This window comes from Antedon mediterranea, chromosome 2 (assembly GCF_964355755.1).
Source record: "Antedon mediterranea chromosome 2, ecAntMedi1.1, whole genome shotgun sequence".
NCBI lineage: Eukaryota > Metazoa > Echinodermata > Crinoidea > Comatulida > Antedonidae > Antedon > Antedon mediterranea.
In genome coordinates, this window is record NC_092671.1 from 17,630,066 (window position 1) to 17,651,043 (window position 20,978).

Below are 20,978 nucleotides of genomic sequence, written 5' to 3' on the forward strand. Positions count from 1 at the left end.
GCATTATGCATATATTGATGGTGCATGTTTGGACAAAATGAACCAGGGGCGATAAAACAACCAAATGAACGACACCCCTAGCAGGATGTTTTTCTTTGCGCATATTCTGATTTAATCATGAGTTGGTGAAGATCTCTCAGTTAAAGATAAAAATAGCATCATTACTAATGTCAAGAACCATAGTTAGTAACTATACCGAATAAGACTTATTTTTCAGACGATCGGTTATTAACCTTTTTATGACGCGGCCATCATCATCTGAATAAATATGAAAATGAAATAAGGTTGTTCAAATAAATAGCCTTTTATACCGATAGCAACATATACGTGTATACTCTGTACCAATATAAAACCCATTGTTACGTAGCCCGTAGTTAGGTGACTCACAGTTATAAATCGATTAAAGGTAAAGGTGAGTCCCGTGTTTATTCTGAACGTAGGGGAATAAGCTGTTAGGAGCTCATTGTACTAAGCCTCGGCATTATGTGTTAGGGTGGCCAGTTCCTTTCCACGCCGCCTTTTTTCTCCCTATTTTCAACTAGGTACTCATTTACAGCTGAGTGGACTGGAAGTTGTCGGGAATTGAACCCGGGTCTATATGTATGACATGACAGTCAAGTGTCCTAACCACTCGGCTATCCAACTCCTAATTATTAAATCGATTTATGGAGGGAAAATTTCGAACCCAAAATAGCCTATATTGATAGTATGAATTATTGTTTTGATCACCAAAATATTTGTTTTAATTGTATAATTCACTCAGAAAGCTCCTCGTGATGCAAGATTTGAAATGAGTGGCATTGTGTAATGTTTACATTCTCCATCTTTGAGCGGTGTTTGGTGGTTCAGGTTCTATAGGTGCCAGTGGGCGTATAGTCACCATTTACATTTAGGCTAAAGGGAAATCTCCTAACTAAGTGAATACAATTTATGGAAAATACCTGAATATTTATTAAGTTAATATATATCTCACTTAAAAGTGTGACTGGTAATTACGACCCTGGTTACTCTTTCACTCCCAAGTGTTTCGGTTTCGTCGCATTTAACACAACAAATGTAGCCTATTTATGCGATTGAATGGAGTTGAATACCGATATCGTTGGTGTAATTGTCAATGCCCAATTAGACCTACTCATGGGTTCATGTCCTGCAATACTATGAATCCGCTTTGTTTTTCGATTGTAGGCCCTCTTGGCCTGATTTAGCTCAATATAAATCTTTAGAGCAACTTCTGTATGTTTTTTATATACATATTTAGGATTAATTATTGTTGCCCTATGTTGTTCTCAGTAAAGTTGGTAACGCTTTAGGCCTAACATCATACTAAATATCTATATTATGCACTTTGCATAGTTAATGAATTGGAAAATATTTGACCCTCATCGCCTCGTTGGAGGAACGTCAAATTGTATTACCTTATACTATATTCTATACATTCTCATTGAAGAAGCGTTTGTACTTTCGCACTTTGTAATAATCGTTGCACTTTGTAATGTCTGACGCACTTTATAACGTTATAAAGTGTAAAACTTTTCGCACTTGGTAATAACTTCTGTCGCACTTTGTAATAATCGAGCTGTCGCACTTTGTAATAGGCCTAACTGCCTGTCGCACTTTGTAATAACGAAAGCTGTCGCACTTTGTAATAACTGCCTGTTGCACTTTGTAATAACGAAAGCTGTCGCACTTTGTAATAATCGTCGCACTTTGTAATATCTGTCGCACTTTGTAACCAAATTGTCACACTTATCGCACTTGGTAATAACTTCTGTCGCACTTTGTAATAATCGAGTTGTGCACTTTGTAATAACTGGCTGCCGAACTTTGTAATAACGAAAGCTGTTACACTTTGTAATAACTGCTGTCGCACTTTGTAATAACATTTTTAAACTGGTTATTTCATAAAAAACCTGCCTTATCTAACAACACGTATACCTTACTTTAGCAGAAACACCGAACGAACGAATGGGTATTATTAAAAATACGCTAACATTAACTCGTAGTGCATATATAGCGCATCTGGGTGGTAAGCCGAGTCGCAACAATATTAGTGAAACGCGTAAATACATTGTAGCAATTTATTCACAAAGATTATTAAATAATCTATTTAAACAGGTTATTACAGTGCGAAAACAGTTTTAAAAAGTGCAACAGGTTATTACAAAGTGCGACAGTACAACCATTCAAAACGAATAATATAAAGGTTCGTAGTTTATCATGTGAGCTTCTCATTCATCTTGATCAGTTTAAAACTTTTTAAATGACCTCTGTTAATATGAGGGGTAACAGGTGAGAAGCCACGCGTTACAAAGCAGTACCTGTCCGAACAAAGACGATCAATTCATTATGAGCTCCTTCATAATGTGTCTTTTATCATTCACATATTGCATTTCAATTATAAATATCCATCGCTTCCACTTAAAGCCTCAATAGTTCCGGTACATTCTTCTTCGTATATCTGATTATTATTAAATAAGGTTAGGCTTTCATTCAACTTTCAAATTTGTTAAAAAACAAAGGTCAATCAATAAAAGTGTTACTTTACGTATATATGATATTGGAAATAATATAACAGCAAGAATTGATATTTTAAAGTTAAATATCACCCTTATTAAATATGGTTAAAAAAAAAAAATAAATAAATAATGCATGTAAGCTATGTATTGTTCAAAATGAATATTGCGCCCTCGTCGGCCAAGTTATTTTCAAACTTTTTTCTTATCTATTTCTGTTTCATTTTCAATTTTGTTATAGTATTTTTTTCTGTTTATGTTTTCAATAAAAATGCTAGAACAACTTGGTTTCGTTTTGCTTTTGTTTTAGGGATTAACAAAATAGTACCGGTATGGCATACCAAAAAAAGGGTTACACTGAGACTAACATACTGCTATTATTAGGAACTAGGACTAAAACATGGGAAAAAATTGATTGATAAAAAAAAATATATATATATATATATAAATATAAATATAATTCATTCTAACACTCATTGTCAATGATAATTATAATATCCGTCACGATCGCGGTTTCCGTATTTGACATAAATGGATGCATGCTGTACAGACAAAAAAAAAACCTCGTATTCTTAAATATTCATTAAGTTTTTACGATTATAATAAGGTCAATATATATAAGGCCCTAAATACATGGTGTAAAAATGAGAATTACTTTTTCTTGAAAAACATAGTGACGTACATACAAGGAATTCCTAAATGTATTTTAATATCCATTTTATTCCGTGTCCGTTCTCACTAAGTAGAGGCATAAAATTTGTCATGATCACGGTCCCTTGTTGGTATTAATAAGTCGTAAAACAAGAGTATAACACGAAGATTAGTGTAATTTGTGATGCAAGTCACGCAACTTAGATCCATCTAGAAAGTTGTTTATCAGACGAATGTCATATTATCTTTTTAAAATCTCGTAACATCACATTTTGCGATGAAGATTACAATAACGTTTAACAACTGCAATGCAATGATTGTGATGATGAGATGATGATGATGATGATGAAAAAATGCTGATAAGATGAGCAGAAGATAATTTGATAATAATATGATCTAGGTGATAACATGGTTGATGTGGAGCAGGCCTCTATTCAGAAGGCCAGTCAATTCATACCGGGATTCATACAATATATTTTGCAATACACATATTCTCCGAACTAGTATTGTGATGATAAAGACGATAATTTCAATGAACAATTATGGTACGTTTAAGATGATGGGATTACGATTACACAAGCCGCCTCATTTAATCAGGAAAGAAAAATAGAGCTAAATGAAATTAATACTAATAGATTTAACGATTTTCGGGACAGTTCTAGTTTTAACTACTTTGGCGCCCTCTATTTAAACAATTGTAAGAAGTTTCAGACTACATGTGTATTGCACCGTGATGTTTACTGAAGTGTCAACCAGTTGGTACTTAGCAAGTGTGTTTATGCAACTGTACTGAAATACTGTGAGAAAAGTTTGACAAGAAAAGTTTATGACATAGCCTACACGATGATAATCAAGAGGCGAATATTCTGGATTCTTTGGGTTCTTGTAATCAGCAAGTTGGGCCTAGCAATGGAAGAGGAAGAACTAAGTAAGTTATTTTTATGATTTGTTTTAGCAGTGCTCCCCTACTGGGTCTGGGCCATACTGGTATGGATGACTCTCACCTGTGTAAAAAGTTTTGAAAGCTGGCTTCCTAACTTAGTAGGTAGATCAGAAACAATAACAACTGTATTTTCAAGAGGCCTACGAGGTTCCTGAATTCCCAAGGTGGTAGGATTCTGAATTTGTAGGGTAAATATAGTAAATATGTAACAAAATGTGCTTAATTAGGCATGGCATAGTATCTGTACTCTATCCAGGCCCCAGACAGGGAGCCAGGTGGTTTAGCTGGCTCGTACCTAAAGTAACAATAAAACCAGTGCAGTGAGTGCATGACAACTTGGTATCTATCAGCGAACTTGTTCTGTGTTCTCCCTCAGGCCGTAAACTGTTCAAAATAATCATTATCATTATCATTATTAGTAGTCATTTCGTAATGAGGGTAATTAACAACATATCTAGACAGTATCTCTGTTAATTGGCTTTATACGTTACACCTTTTATAACACACTATATTGGTATTTAATTTGTAAAATATACAACTGCATTTTGTTTACAGTTATTCAACTTCAACAGGAATTACATTTGGTTTTCAAGTTTATTTTTGAATCCTCTTCAGCAGCATAATTGTGTTTTGTAGCTTACGAGTGCTAATAACACGACACACAATTGTGTAAAACAACTGAAGCTGTTCTCATGCAATCCTACTTATTAATTATTGTTAATAAGAATTTGATTGACACTTGGCAGCTCGTCCTAATTAGTAATTGCCAATATTAAATTCCAATATTTCTAATTATTTTTATTCCATCATATTTAGTATAAATTCCATTAGGATTTTTTTTTTCAATTTTTTTAGCTTTACTTAATAATTGTATTTAGTATTGCCCATGTAAATTTAAAAAAAAAAAGCTGAAAAATATTTATTCAGTCCATTTTAATTGGTGCAAATGAATGAAGTATACTTCATTAATTTTGCTCTTAATTCTAAAATTGACTTCAGTTAATGAAAAGCTTTTAAGTTAGTTGAAGGGAACCATGGATAAAGAAACCCATACAGTGAGGTCTATAGCTAGAAGGCTTTTACAACAAGTCATACACGTAATAATAAAACTTTTTTTTGTGTAGAAAGTTTGACTAATTATTTGTTTGTATAGCTTTTTACTCCTTATTGTATACATTTTCTTACAAGTGATTTTTATTGTTCAATTAGTGATTTCTACCATCTTACTGGTGCTTTATATTGTCTTCCCGAGTCAACTGGTATAGCCAAGTGAGACGACGTGATTAATTTGTTCTATGACCAATTGTTATTTATGTTATTTTTGCGTTATACTGTAATGCATGAGTTGGTCTTTGAATAGGTGGTGGGTTCTCTTCTCTGTGTGATATGACCCATTACTTGATTTCGTCGCCACAAAAACCTGTTGATATTTGTCAACATGTAATCGATCGCATTCCAACTTTATTGAAATGTTTCAATTTAAGTTTCTTATCTAGTTTGCTTTTAAATAATTAAATCTGTACAATCGTTGACGATTAGTAAATTGTAAAGGTATACAATTTACAAGTTACAGAATCTCTGTTTTCCTTGAGCAAATAATATACAGTAGAACTCCTGTTAAAGGGAAAATTTCGGAACCCAAGAAAGTTAGATGAATTATTATAGGCCTACATAAATTCAGAAATAGGATTAATGTTAAATGACTGATTAGGCCTACATTAAATGGTATTTCTAAAATTTTAATAAAAACGAGTATTCATTGTTAAGAATGAATGAATGATTGACAATGTTAGCATTTAATTTGACCTACATCATCTGATTAATTATGAATATTAATTAGGTTAAGAGGGTACTGGATCTCATTAAAGTCCTCGAGGGAGATAGTAATTTGTTATGCTACTGTAATCTGGTGCTAAATTAAAGGAATATTAAGAAATTCATTATTCTGTGAATATCATTTAAATCAACTCTCATCATATAAGGCACAGAAAGATTTGATTTCAGTTTAACTGGAACTGTTCATCAAAAAATTTTAACAAAAAAATAAAATATTTTGGTTTTTCCAATTTTTACTTGCGATTTCAAACCACAACCTTTGTAGTAGAATGTTACAAGAACACGATTTTTAACATGATATGCACGTCAAGATTCATATATCGTGATCCATATTACTGAAGAGGAAGATTTTTGAAATACGACCTGTGGACTTTGCCCAAGTCATCTTCGTGTGCATCGTAGCTTCACAGCTTGAATCTTGTTCAACTAAATGAATACCCTGAATCTACAGGTTTCGATGACATGTATTCAAGAGAAAGACCGTCATGCGTTTGTACTGAGTCTTGGTTGGTTAACCTATGTATAATGGAATGTTCAAGTATCTAAAAGAGTAGTTGAATAAAACTGATTTTATAATTTGATTTGACCTTTTTTGAACCACCTATTTATGGGATACCCCAATTAAAAGGACACTTTCACGAAAGTGAAAATATGTTTTTACACATTGGCCTCTCTTTAGGAGGAACTCCTTTCAAGGGGACAATTTCCCGAAGATGTCTATTTATTTACAAGTTTTCTACAGTATTGTATTTGACATTAGGTTTATGAAAATTTAATTTATTTATGTTATGTATAGGCTATTGCTGAAAAATAAACATTGTGACTGCAATAGTAGCGTATCAATGCAATTGTTATACTAATATTTTTTTCACTTTTGTTTAAAATTCTTCAGCACCAAATTCATTTATTACTTATTTCAGACATAATTCATTTCAAATAAAACAATTTGTATTATTTTATTATAAAAAGTAAAATTAAGGAAAAAACCAGATCAAATGTTGACAAAGTAATAAATAATAGTACAATAACAACTATATAATTAAACTAAAAAATAAAGTAAAATAGATAGATAGATAGAAATCTTTCTTTATTCTGGATATTCATTCAATATTTGTACATTGTTCTTCCTTGAAGTCCAGTTAACACTTACAAATTACAAATATAAACAATAAAAATGGAAAATTATGAAAACGTTTTTAAAGACTACAATATCACCAGAAGCAAGAGAAAAAAACCAGTTAGATCAAATTTTTAAACAACAACCCAACAGAATTATATTAGAACTGTTACGAAGCTATGAAGAAAGCGTAAACATGTTTTGAATTTAGAATACATTGGTACCTTAAATTGTATCAATATAAATATTAATTTTATTTGATTGATAACTGAATTTAAAATCCTTTTAAATCTTTTATTCATTTAGTTTGAAGGGTTTTTTGTGTTTGTTTTTGAGTAAATCTCAACATCCTATCATTACTGTAAACCGGATTTACTTTGTATAAATTGTAATTAAGGGTAAATCTACTTATATAAGAATGATCAACAAATAGCCATTAATGATTATCATACTAAAGCACACAGGAGCCAGTAAATCTCTTTCATCATTGTGCTTAATGGGGTTTTCTGTTTGTTTCAAATTGAGGTACAAAATTATTTTAAAGGATCAATTATTATTCATTATTATTTGAATGTAACAACATTAATGGTATAATGTTAAACACGGATTAATACTACCAACATTACTAGATCAGATGTTATTTAAAGGTTTTATTCTAATAAATGAACCATCTGACCAATTAAAACAGCTCTTGACACAAAGTTACTACACAGTTATTTTTTTTTTACCAAATTAAATTATGTTTAGCAATTTTATTTATCTCTATCTAATCTACCTATCTTGCTGTAAAAAACACAATTCAATGAAATATTCGGTGAAAATTATTAGCTGAAAAAGAGAAAGAGGCTTATTGCAATATATTAAACCTTAAACTTCAAGACAGTGACACTAAATCTCATAAATATACTGCTCATCCAGAAGTTAACTGTTTGGAAGATTGTTAAATTGATTATCTGTTGATAATAAATATGTTTATTATTTTAGACAGAGCTCCATGGGAAAGATTTGAAGATTCACCGTTAAATCTTAACATCTGATAGAATGATATTAACATGTGCAATGACATAAACATGGCAAGTGACCCACAAACATCGGGACTTTGTGTGGTCAAATCGTGTTAAATCAATAAATACACAGGTGACCAGTTATGACCAATTATGCTACGGTCAGACGTTTCACGATTATAATGATACATATTTTAGTGGTTATGTTTTTCCAAACAATTACTTGATGTGAACTAGCTTGTATGTGCTGCACCATATTTCAGTGTATACAGGTCACTTAGTTTAGAAGTATAAGTTCATTGTGTTCTTTATTCAATACAAATCTCAGCTTTAAGTTTATATCTGATTGCTTTGGCATTGTGCATATAAATATTGATAGACATTATATTTGATTGATGGATGTTTTTTATGGTGGAAAACTTAATTCTGTTTGAACCTTTAAGTTGCCCTAATTTATGGCCCTTTAGTATAGGGATAAATTTATCAACTTGTAAAGGTTTATGTAAAGATTCATTTCCTCTTTCATTTGATTTATTTTATTTCATCAGGAAATAAGATGTATGCTTACAAAGAAGAAATATTGCTATATAACAAAACAAAACAAAAAGTTTAAAATCCAAAAGCGAAATGAATCACATGTCAAGTGGCTCACCAAAATGGAAATTGAAAAAGTGTTATACCATTATAATTAAAATACATTTTTGGTTTTTAATTCATTAGGAGTTAGAAATCGAAAACGTAGTCCTAATTCATTCAATTTTCTCACCTCTGCTATTTAGTTTGACATTCACTTAAAATTTATCTGTGACTTTAATTTTTCCATGTGAAATATAAAGTTTATTCATTTAATCACAATTACAATACATTTGAAAATATTTTCTACTGACTTCCTATTATATTAATATTAATATATTATTTATGATATATTGTAAAATAAGTAATTGAAATGACCTAGAACTGACTGTATAAACAATTTATGAAAACTGGAGTAGAAATAATTAAATTTAACAATTAATAACAGATATTTTAAGAGCATTTTATTCATGAGTTACTGTTATCATAATGATAATCTGATCAGTTTACATTAATTATAAGTTTAATTACCGTTATTATAATTTCAGTTATAAATAGTTAGGTGGGATTAATTCCACAACATAGATGCTCTTGTTGATAAGATAATCTCTCTGAGATGGTTACTAAAATATCTGAAACTAACATAAGGATCGAATATTACCAATATAGTACCTCTCATTTGGGACACCCCTATTAAGGGTACATTCCTATTCAGGAGACAACCCCTATTCATTTGGGACACCCCTATTAAGGGTACATTCCTATTCAGGAGACAACCCCTATTCATTTGGGACACCCCTATTAAAGGTACATTCCTATTCAGGAGACAACCCCTATTCATTTGGGACACCCCTATTAAAGGTACATTCCTATTCAGGAGACAACCCCTATTCATTTGGGACACCCCTATTAAAGGTACATTCCTATTCAGGAGACAACCCCTATTCATTTGGGACACCCCTATTAAAGGTACATTCCTATTCAGGAGACAACCCCTATTCATTTGGGACACCCCTATTAAAGGTACATTCCTATTCAGGAGACAACCCCTATTCATTTGGGACACCCCTATTAAAGGTACATTCCTATTCAGGAGACAACCCCTATTCATTTGGGACACCCCTAAGGGGAAAAGTTGTAAAATCAAGGCAACAGACATAGTATTTTACACACAACAGCATAGATTCGGAAAGTACAATTCTATATACCAACCACTCATCAAAGACAATGTTAAGCATCGCCATAGGAGAGTCGGTAAATGTAAATATATAATGTCAACAGAATAAATTAAGTTAACACATCGCTTTTAATTATGTGACTTTTCTTCGTGCAAATGTATTGTTACGTTGCCTTTGTAAAAAGTCCTGAACTGAGCCTAATGTCTTATCTTTTTAGTAGTGGAGCTGTAGCTTGGTGGTTAATCATGCTTGCCTTCCAATCCCAAGGTCCGGAGTTACAATTCTTTCAACTCCACTCCCTCAAATGAGACTTAGTTTATAAGCACGATAAATTATTAAATAGTTTATCCCTCCTGTAAGTGGAGATTTACTCACTGTTAGATGTGTATGAAATATACACCCCTGTTCCCCTACAGTGATTTTTGTCACTCGGCACCCTACATTCTGTTGTAGATATATTGGAAGTGTCTATTGTTAATTTCTATTGGTTAATTCTGGTTTAACTTGTGCACTTTCCATAGAGAAACATATCTGTGATTTACATTCAGACTAGGTCCAGTTACTTATTTACGGATTGCATTATCCTAATAAAAGATATTACAAGAAATTGTATCTGCAACGTGTTAACAACCTAACATCTAATAGACATCAGTTGCAAAGAAATAAATTGTATCTGCAATGTGTTAACAACCTAACATCTAATAGACATCAGTTGCAAAGAAATAAATTGTATCTGCAACGTGTTAACAACCTAACATCTAATAGACATCAGTTGCAAAGAAATAAATTGTATCTGCAATGTGTTAACAACCTAACATCTAATAGACATCAGTTGCAAAGAAATAAATTGTATCTGCAATGTGTTAACAACCTAACATCTAATAGACATCAGTTGCAAAGAAATAAATTGTATCTGCAATGTGTTAACAACCTAACATCTAATAGACATCAGTTGCAAAGAAATAAATTGTATCTGCAATGTGTTAACAGCCTAACATCTAATAGACATCAGTTGCAAAGAAATAAATTGTATCTGCAATGTGTTAACAACCTAACATCTAATAGACATCAGTTGCAAAGAAATAAATTGTATCTGCAATGTGTTAACAACCTAACATCTAATAGACATCAGTTGCAAAGAAATAAATTGTATCTGCAATGTGTTAACAGCCTAACATCTAATAGACATCAGTTGCAAAGAAATAAATTGTATTTGCAACGTGTTAACAACCTAACATCTAATAGACATCAGTTGCAAAGAAATAAATTGTATCTGCAACGTGTTAACAACCTAACATCTAATAGACATCAGTTGCAAAGAAATAAATTGTATCTGCAACGTGTTAACAGCCTAACATCTAATAGACATCAGTTGCAAAGAAATAAATTGTATCTGCAACGTGTTAACAACCTAACATCTAATAGACATCAGTTGCAAAGAAATAAATTGTATCTGACTGCATATATACTGAAATCGATTAGAAAAACGTTTTTTGAATATATCATTCTGACTCTGATTTTACTGTATAAAAAAAGTTAAAATGAATTTCACAGTCTATTCTTCACTTTGTTAAAGAAAATGAATGAGATCCCTTGTTTTTAATCAATAGTTTAAAGTTTCACAAAGTACTGTTCACTTTGTATCAAATGATTAATTATACACATTTTGACATGTTCATTCAATATTCCAACTGGTGTTTATAGTGCGGTACGTGTAAAGCAACACCATAATGTTCTAATTACTTAGTTTATCATACTGCATCTTGTGTTGATTGGCAAATTAAATTGTTACTTGGTTTTTCATATGCTTTTCTAGGTTGTATTGTAAGTGCGATGTATTACTATAGGTGATTTGTATAAGAATAAATGTTCTGAAAAAAATGTTAAAATACTGTCAATGAATGTTTTCCTGAAAAAAGGTCTATTGTAAAAAAGGAAATGAGGTTTTGCATTGTTTTTTGCACTACTTTTTACCAATTTGTCAAGATTGGTGAAATATGCCTGATGCCTAACCATCGTTAAAATGACAAAAGAGAATATAACATTAGTGGGACGTCATTGTCTTGTTTGTTTATATTTTGTACATGCTACACAAGTATTACATTTGATTATGTATTTCCGATCTTAACTTTAACGATAGGTCTGCAATGCTTGCTGTTTTGTTGATGATAAGATATTTATGTGAATAGCTTGTTTCCTACTATTAGGTACAGTAGGTAAGAAGAAAGTGCAAATAGTGTACTTTAATATGAACCAAGTAGTATGAGCATAGGCTGAAGATAGTGTATCTTAATGTTATTCAAGTAGTGTGAGCATAAGTATACTTTAATGTGAAAAAAGTAATATGAGCATAGGCTCAAGATGTACTTTAATGTGAACCAAGTAGTATGAGCATATTCTCAATATAGTGTACTTTAATGTGATTCAAGTAGTGTGAGTATATAGGCTCAAGATGTACTTTAATGTGAACCAAGGAAGTAGTATGAGCATAGGCTGACAATACTGTAGGCCTACTTAATGTGAACCAAGGCATAAAACAGAAAACTAAACTTTTTGTTTTTCGTTTTCAACACATGCATCTTATTTAGATAGTCTTAAGTTTATTCATGGATAAAATATACTAGTAAACATAGTTTAATTTTAGTTGTATAAATGGTTCTGTAAGTTGTTCATATGGATAATACATCTGTAAGCCATTTTAAAGGTACTGTTACATTGTCTGTTGTTGCTCATCTTAAGGTCAACATGGTCTCAGTAAAGCACTTGTCCTGTGGTTCTGTTAATCGCATTTTAATGAGAAAATTGTCTGTCTTCAATTATCCAATTTACACAAAGATTTAAGAAATAATATCAAGATTGTGTATTGTACTTAAAGCAGGCATAATCCATTCAGCAGTTAAAAGCAAAGGCTGAAATGCGTACAATTTAAAAAAAAAAGATTTAAAAAATCAATATTATAAAATGGATTTATTAATACAATTAACAATCTCCCTCATTTTGGACATCCCCTATTTAAGGGAATTCTCATTAAGACTAGGAGACTTTTCCATGAAACAAATAAAATAAGATGTTGTAATATTATGGCCTATTCAGGAGACACTATATAAAGGGGCACTTTATTAAGTGGAAACTTTATTGGATCCAGTGAAATTTAAATATTAACAGTTATAAACTTATTTTCTCATAATTTGAAATACCCCAGCTGAAACAAATTCAGAAAAAAATATGGAAAAAAATATGTTAAAATATGATTAAATAAAAATTGTCTAGCTAGTCACAGTACAGCCTAATCATGTTTAAAGGCACATATTACAATACCAAAATATAAACACAGATTCATGACTAATTTTTCTTATAAAAAACATGTATATTTCAATAAACAGTGTATAAATCTTTCTGTACAATTTCCATAAAGTCCAAGGATAATGGTTTGATATATATATTATTTATTCAGAACAAAAAAAGACCTTTTTGAAATCTTTATTCAAGGCCTGTGCTATTGAAAGCTGATGAACAGTTGAATGAAATATGAATGAATAGGACCTGAATAAATGAACACAAATCCTGTGGTTTAGAACTTTTATTTAATTTACAAAGCATGTGGTGTTAAGAGTAGATATTGCGATGTAGCAGCACAACCATCCTGTTTCCGCATACAGTAGGATTATTAAAAAAAACTTTAATAGGACCTATAAATGAAGTGAAGTAGTGGAGCTGTAGTTTGGTGGTTAACATGCTTACCCTCCAATCCCAAGGTCCAGGGTTCAATCCAGACCTAGGTCGTGTTTATACAACACCCTAAATTTGAACACGGCTTTAATTTTTAGCGTGTTGTTCGGACCGAGGTCAACCCACCTTAACGTTTGCTGTTATACTAGAAATCACGATACCGTGTTATACCGGAAGTTTCATCAACACGCAGTGCATGCTAGGATAAAAGGTCAAATCGTTGATCGCGCTTGAATTGGCTGAGTTGTCAACAATCATCGTCGCCTCCTCGCTGTCCGATGTATTCGCGCGGTTTTTACCATTTTCATTATAATTGTATTCGTTCATGTTTGCATTGTTGTTTATTTTGTTCTCGGTTCATTTAAATTAATAAAAGTTATTTTAAGGGTTTCATTGTTTCATCTATACACTATGGAAGAAGATGCCATTTTTGCGATGTTATTTTTTTTATTCTGTTTGGAGTTGGAAACGATAGAGGCCTACTACCACTACGAGTTGGCCCCACTAGGCTAGGCGTAAGACGTGGTAGGAGGATGATTGCTGGCAGCGAAGCAGCAATAAATGGGCCCAATCTTGTTAGCAATGATTGATATTACGACCTGTTTTAACGAGAGGTCAAAATATACCCTGAGGACACTTCCAACACGGTAACGGCGACCGGGAATCCACCAAATTTTAGGATTCAGCCAAGTAGCCTTTTTTGCAATTAAAATCTCATTACACAGAATCTCTTTGTTGTTATACAACACACTTTTCGTAGGCGTGTAGAATATGCGTGTAATAGCGTGTTGTATAAACGCGCCCCTAGAGCCAGGGTTGTAACTCACGACTCTTTCAAGTCAACTTCCTATATTGCCTCAAATGAGACTTTTATACCCCTTGATAAAGGGTGTCCCTCATTCATATCACAATCACAGAGCAGTTTCTCTTAGGTGTCCCTGAATTAGGGTGTTCCAAAGGAAGGTTTCTCTTAAATAGTTTTGAAACAGCTTCTAAAACTTTTATGCAGAGTGATCATAAGATTTGATTGTGACCTTAATTTGAACTTGAAATATAAAGATACATACAGTATTAGTACACAAACTTAAAGCGTACTAATCATTTTCAATTATCAAACATTTAGTTTTTAGACAAATTAAGCACTTTGCAGTACACTAGGCCACTTTAGTACTTAACTCTGTTACACCAGGAAATTTTCTTATAAAATCTTTTCTTCATTTCAATCACATTCCATCTTAATAAACCTTGAAAAAAAAATTACTTTCACTAATGTAGCAAATGATGCAGATATCCTCTTCCCAGCTTGCTTTTCATCACTTATTATCTTTAACAAAATTCCATGCAATTCTGAAGGCTTAAATGATTTTGAAGTCGCAAAGCACGCTTGTTATATGGAATTCTGAGGAAAACATGGTTTTTAAAATGTTATATATTTTTTATTATCATTACATATATACCTGTTCACCCCTAAAATTCTGTTTTGACCCCGAATTAAACTTTGTACATGCCTACATTTCTTAAGTACTGTAAACATAATTTACACAGGTACTTTGCTTTTATTGTTGTTTATTTTGCATTTTGTTATGCTTTCTGTCATTGTCTTACTCATTGTTTTATTTAGGTTGTACCACTAACAACAGTGTGTGCAACTGATGAAGAAGTGATGACTAAATTAAACAGCTCCGATTGCAGATTGTTACCATTAATCCTGATATACTCTGATTATATCAGATAGGAAGAATATTCTGGTGTTTGGTAGGCTTACCATCCAGTATTCCAGTTGGATATTTTCTTCAGCAACAACAATAAATACTCCTAATACACTATATTCAACTTAATTCTGCTGGTCTACAATAATATAAATACTGTATGATTGTTTACTTTAAAAATGAGAATATTTTATTGCTGAAAATAATCAAATGATGCATTGTTATATTCCATTTTATCCAACAAAGACAAAACAACTGATAAATATTTAAAAATATTTAATTTTAGGTCTCAGCAAAATGTCTCATGTTTGACTGACATTAGTAGTTTTTAAATCATCCATTAGGGAAAAAATGGCAAAATCAGCACTGTGGTCATGTTATAAGAGTTGTCAAAACAATATAGATTATACTGATAAATCTCCTAGAAAGTAAGAAGCCTTTTGTCATTTTCCCCTGACTGAAGTTTAAAACTGCAACTATACTAGATTTAATTTGTTTTTTTAATCAGAGAGGATAAAAAGGTCAATTGATACCAGTGACTGTCTTGTGTAAGACTGTCTTAACATGAGCACAGTGGCGCTGGTTGGTGTTAACTCCTAATCCGCAAAGTCCTTGGTTCAAGCCTCTTTTTCATTTCATTACATTATCCTGCAATTAGGTAATTCATGCTATAGTCTGAGATGTAAACATTGGATATTTAAACGCCAATTAAGATGGAATTAGTGTCAATAAGGACAATATTTAAATTAGTTTAATTTTTATCCAGTTTATTCAATGAAAAGTTATAAAAGACACAACACAATATCAGTGAATATTTTAAATCTTGAATAGTACTTTCTGTACTCCTTGATTGAACATTTTTGAAAAATCAGATTTTTTTGTTTGTTTCTTCCAAATTTCTCAGATCCTCTTCATACTATATTAAAGACAGTAATGAAAAACCAGACATTTGGGCTAGTGTAAGGGTGTCTGGAACTGGGAGAATACAGTAAAATAAAAAGTATTATACATAATAATTAAATAACAAACTACTTTACTAACTACTCAAAAGTTTTTTTATTCCTATTTATGTTAAGTAGGCTTTAATTTGATAATTTGAATGGCCCTTAAAATGATAGAGAAGTGTTTTGATTTAAACTTGATTTCAATTGTACACATCCAAAAATAATTTCTTTAATGTTTACTGAATTTGGCTATTTTTCAAAAACATTTCTTATACAATTTATAACAATGAAAATGTCTTGTCTCAAAACTGATTTGTACACAGAATCCTGTTTAAGTTTGTCAAGCACATCTGAACATTTTATATGGATACCAGCATTGTTTTTAACTGTAAAATAATTATAATCATTATAACTACTTTGAAGCGTAAAATAATGAAAATAGAAATAAAATAAAACTAAATGATGAATAATTAATAAAACTTGTTTCTATTTGTCTCAACAGTACTTATTTAATATTTAAAAAATAAATATACTGTAAATAAAATGAAATGCAAATTTGGCTTTTCCTTGAATTCTAAAACATCCTTCTAAAACACCAGAGTATTGCAGAATATACTTGTTGACATCATTATTGCAGGATTTTAAGAGTGAATCATTTATCTCTCTAATTAAGCACTTGTAACCTTGGCTTTAACACATTACATTTCCACTAATATTTCACTCTTCTCAATCAACAGTTTGGTTTTACATTTTCAATGCCATGCTGATTTTGTTACAAAAATGTTTTAATTTATTTTAGTAAAGTTTCAAATACGTATGGTTGTTTGGTATCTTTATGTATAATGTGCTTATGTATTTAATTTGTTTGGACGGATTTGTTTGAACAGGTTTGATAGTAGTAAACCTTTATAGTTAGTTCATGGCAGCAATTGACAAATGATTTCTCTTTACCTGCTGTACCTGCCAACAAAAATCATCACCAAATGTTTTCTAATATTCTAGATATTTTTATTAGGAGCAAGGCTTGCATTTAGGAATGTTAATATTCATAATATTTAGGCCATTTGCTTTTATTACAATATAACAAATAAAAAAATGTACATTTATTTCATCACACTCCCATAGCTTGATACACTAAACACAAGAATATAAGTAATAAGTTGAATAGCCTGGAGTGGCATTTTGCTTAATATGTATTCTGAGCCAGTACTAAACCTACTCGAGGTTCTACACAGCAAATCAACTTATATTGGTCAAAAGATTTGGCACACATGGCATTTCATACATACAATACTTGGAGATGGAATAACTAGACAAAAATTGAAATGCTCAACTCAACATAAAAAAGACAATACCTTGGGGCAAGTCTAGAGTATTAAAACCTAGCTCTGCTCTAGCAAAGGTGGCATAAAATTTCCATGACACGTTGTTTGTTAGACTCTAATAGGCAAGAGTACGTGCTTTAAATTGGATAGAAATATCCTTTTATGGATTTGTAAATGTCTTTATGACATCAGCAGGATCAGCGATTCTTGACCCATTCTGATAAATCTTTTAGGGTGCTTTACATTGGTCTTGATACATATTAACTAATTAATTGAAACTAAAACCAGTATAATTGGACACATGTTGTTTGTGTCATGTTAATTGATTGACCAAGGATGGTGTTGTCTTTTATCTTTAGTATGTTCCTGTTAATATACACTTTGGGCGCGTTTATACAACACGCTATTACACGCATATTCTACACGCCTACGAGAAGTGTGTTGTATAACAACAAAGAGATTCCGTGTAATGAGATTTTAATTGCAAAAAAGGCTACTTGGCTGAATCCTAAAATTTGGTGGATTCCCGGTCGCTGTTACCGTGTTGGAAGTGTCCTCAGGGTATATTTTGACCTCTCGTTAAAACAGGTCGTAATATCAATCATGTCATGCGACGTCTAACAAGATTGGGCCCATTTATTGCTGCTTCGCTGCCAGCAATCATCCTCCTACCACGTCTTACGCCTAGCCTGGTAGGGCCAACTCGTAGTGGTAGTAGGCCTCTATAGACTATCGTTTCCCACTCCAAACAGAATAAAAAATAACATCGCAAAAATGGCATCTTCTTCCATAGTGTATAGATGAAACAATGAAACCCTTAAAATAACTTTTATTAATTTAAATGAACCGAGAACAAAATAAACAACAATGCAAACGTGAACGAATACAATAATGAAAACGTTAAAAACCGCGCGAATACATCGGACAGCAGCGAGGAGGCGACGATGATTTGTTGACAACCCAGCCAACAATTCAATTCAAGCGATCAACGATTTGACCTTTTATCCTAGCATGCACTGCGTGTTGATGAAACTTCCGGTACAACACGGTATCGTGATTTCTAGTATAACAGCAAACGTTAAGGTGGGTTGACCTCGGTCCGAACAACACGCTAAAAATTAAAGCCGTGTTCAAATTTAGGGTGTTGTATAAACACGACCTTTGTGGGTAGTTTTTTTTACCAGTGTCTCAAATACCCTTTGCATTCAGATTCACTTTCGTGTTGACTAGCTCATTTTAAGGAAAAATTTCCTGCAGTTTTTGATGTTTTGTAAAAATAATTCATAAATATTAATTTAAAAACATAAAAACAGGTCATTCCCTGTATTTAAGGTTTTACCATTAATTATGATAAAACGGAGAAAAACAATGCACTTAGTAGCTTGCTTGAATGTCCTCTTTTGGATGGAGCCAAACCTAGCTAATCTTAGGTTTGTAGGCCTAGCTGGTAAACAGCGGTAACGTACAGACATCATACGCTAGTAAGCATTGCCATTGTCAAGTTGCTGCATAAATTATCTTTCTGTTTTTGCCAGAATCCGTTAATACCGGTACAAATTGGGGAAAGCACATTATTTTTCCTAAATAATTATAGTTCTTCCCTTTGTTGTCTTGCTTTCACAATTGATGGACAGTAGGTGTAATGCAGAAGATAAATGAACATACAAATTTGTGCGCATTACATGCTGGTATTTATAGAATTGATTTATTTTTCACATTTATACCGTTTAAAGACAAAAACAATTATCTCAATAGGCCCATATAAAATTAATTTTTTCACAAATCCACTTGCGACCTTCAATTATATCGAAAAAATGTAGGGAAAGTTTCTTTAAATACTCTTAGGATTCAATAGATCATTGCAACCTATATAGAGAAGTGCTAATTTCAATGAACATAGACCAATGATAGTTATGTTTGTACATTGGGCATGTCATATACATTTTGTTTTGTTAATATTAAAACTTCCATCCCGACGAATCCTGGTTAAAAAGCTTTAATTTCTAAGTACAGTAAGTAAGTAAAGTACAGTACCTGCAACTATTTTATTTTTTGTCTTCATCACTTTGTTCATTATTGTTGATGTGTCTTTACAATGGACCTATAATTGATATCACTATAGTTATGAAAATATGAATTTTTACATTGTGCAGGTACTAATTTATTAGCATTAATAATCTTAACAAAAGAGTTAAATTACTATATTTATATATTAAAATTTAAATTGCATAATAAAAGATGTTTATTTTTTTAAGGGTTTTTTAAATATATAGCTATTTACATATAACAGTACACTATCACCATCCTTTCTGAGTAATATATGTTTGGAGGAAAATTGTTTTGAATATTATTGTTAATGTTAGTTATTTTCGTATAATTTCATAAATTAGTAAGAAATTTTTTTTTTTTAATAGTGACTGTGTATGTAACAATCTTAATTAATCTTAAAAAAATATTTATTAATTTATTTAGGACACTTTACTTTTAAAATGGTGGCACTGGTTCAGTGTGGTGAGGTCATAAAAACATGAACAGTATAAACAGTAAAAGTATATATACAAATAACAGTTAAAACAGTCGAAAAAAATTATATTGCACACACATTTAAAACATAAAAATGTAATAATATTAATATGATATTCATAAAAATAAATATGATATGATTTTTTTGTGTGAGGAAAAAATATAAGATAAAATATATTGCAAACAAACAAACTAATACTGTACTGATTTATGGATGACCCAGTTAAACAAATATCTGCATTTAAAAACATTTCCTTTGGCTTGAGGTATACTGTTGAGTATGAAGCTGGATAGTGTACCATAATGCGTAAATAATACAAAATTATATTTGAAAAATATTACTGTGTCAATAATGCTCTCATCAAAACTGAAAAAGATTTATATTTTTTATTAATAAGTACTATGTACCCTTCATATTTACAGTCACTACTATTTGTCATGACATTAAATTTTATGTGACTCCGTGTATTAAACAATATGTCTCAATTTAGCTCAGCTTCCAATAATATCTTGGGATCTTGCATAAATTCGCTCATGAATCTAGTTTAGTTAAATGATATCAAGTAGCCATATCAACATCATTATCATCATTACACTATTAGTTTAGTAATTAAATTCAACTCAGAAGTTCTACCATATTTCAGATTCTAAGAATACACATATAGGTTAATATAAGCTCTGCCTACACTATCAAATTAGTTTGGCAAAAAAAAGTATCATCATTTCCATATACGGGCATATAGACAGAGCTTAACATCGGCCAAAACATTCTTTGCTTTATGAATATATTAAATTAATAATAGGTAATAATTTCAAAATATTAATGTTTATTTCTTTGAGACCTATTTATGATGGTATGCTAGACAGTTTGACGAGACCAAAATTAAACGTGGCTCAATGGTGTAGATATTTGAATAATAATTATACATTCAA

At 31.5% G+C, this 20,978-nt stretch overlaps 1 protein-coding gene across 4 annotated transcripts in view; it reads left to right on the forward strand.

The window, feature by feature from the left end:
- The first annotated feature begins 3,919 nt into the window (after positions 1-3,919).
- LOC140040622 (epidermal growth factor receptor-like) overlaps positions 3,920-20,978 on the forward strand; it is a 102,483-nt gene continuing 85,424 nt past the window's right edge. For all 4 annotated transcript variants that reach the window (XM_072086688.1, XM_072086687.1, XM_072086691.1 and 1 more), the window contains exon 1: positions 3,920-4,092. In XM_072086688.1, the coding sequence (XP_071942789.1) occupies positions 4,008-4,092 (85 nt within the window). In that variant the 5' untranslated portion in view covers positions 3,920-4,007. The remainder of the gene's footprint in view (positions 4,093-20,978) is intronic.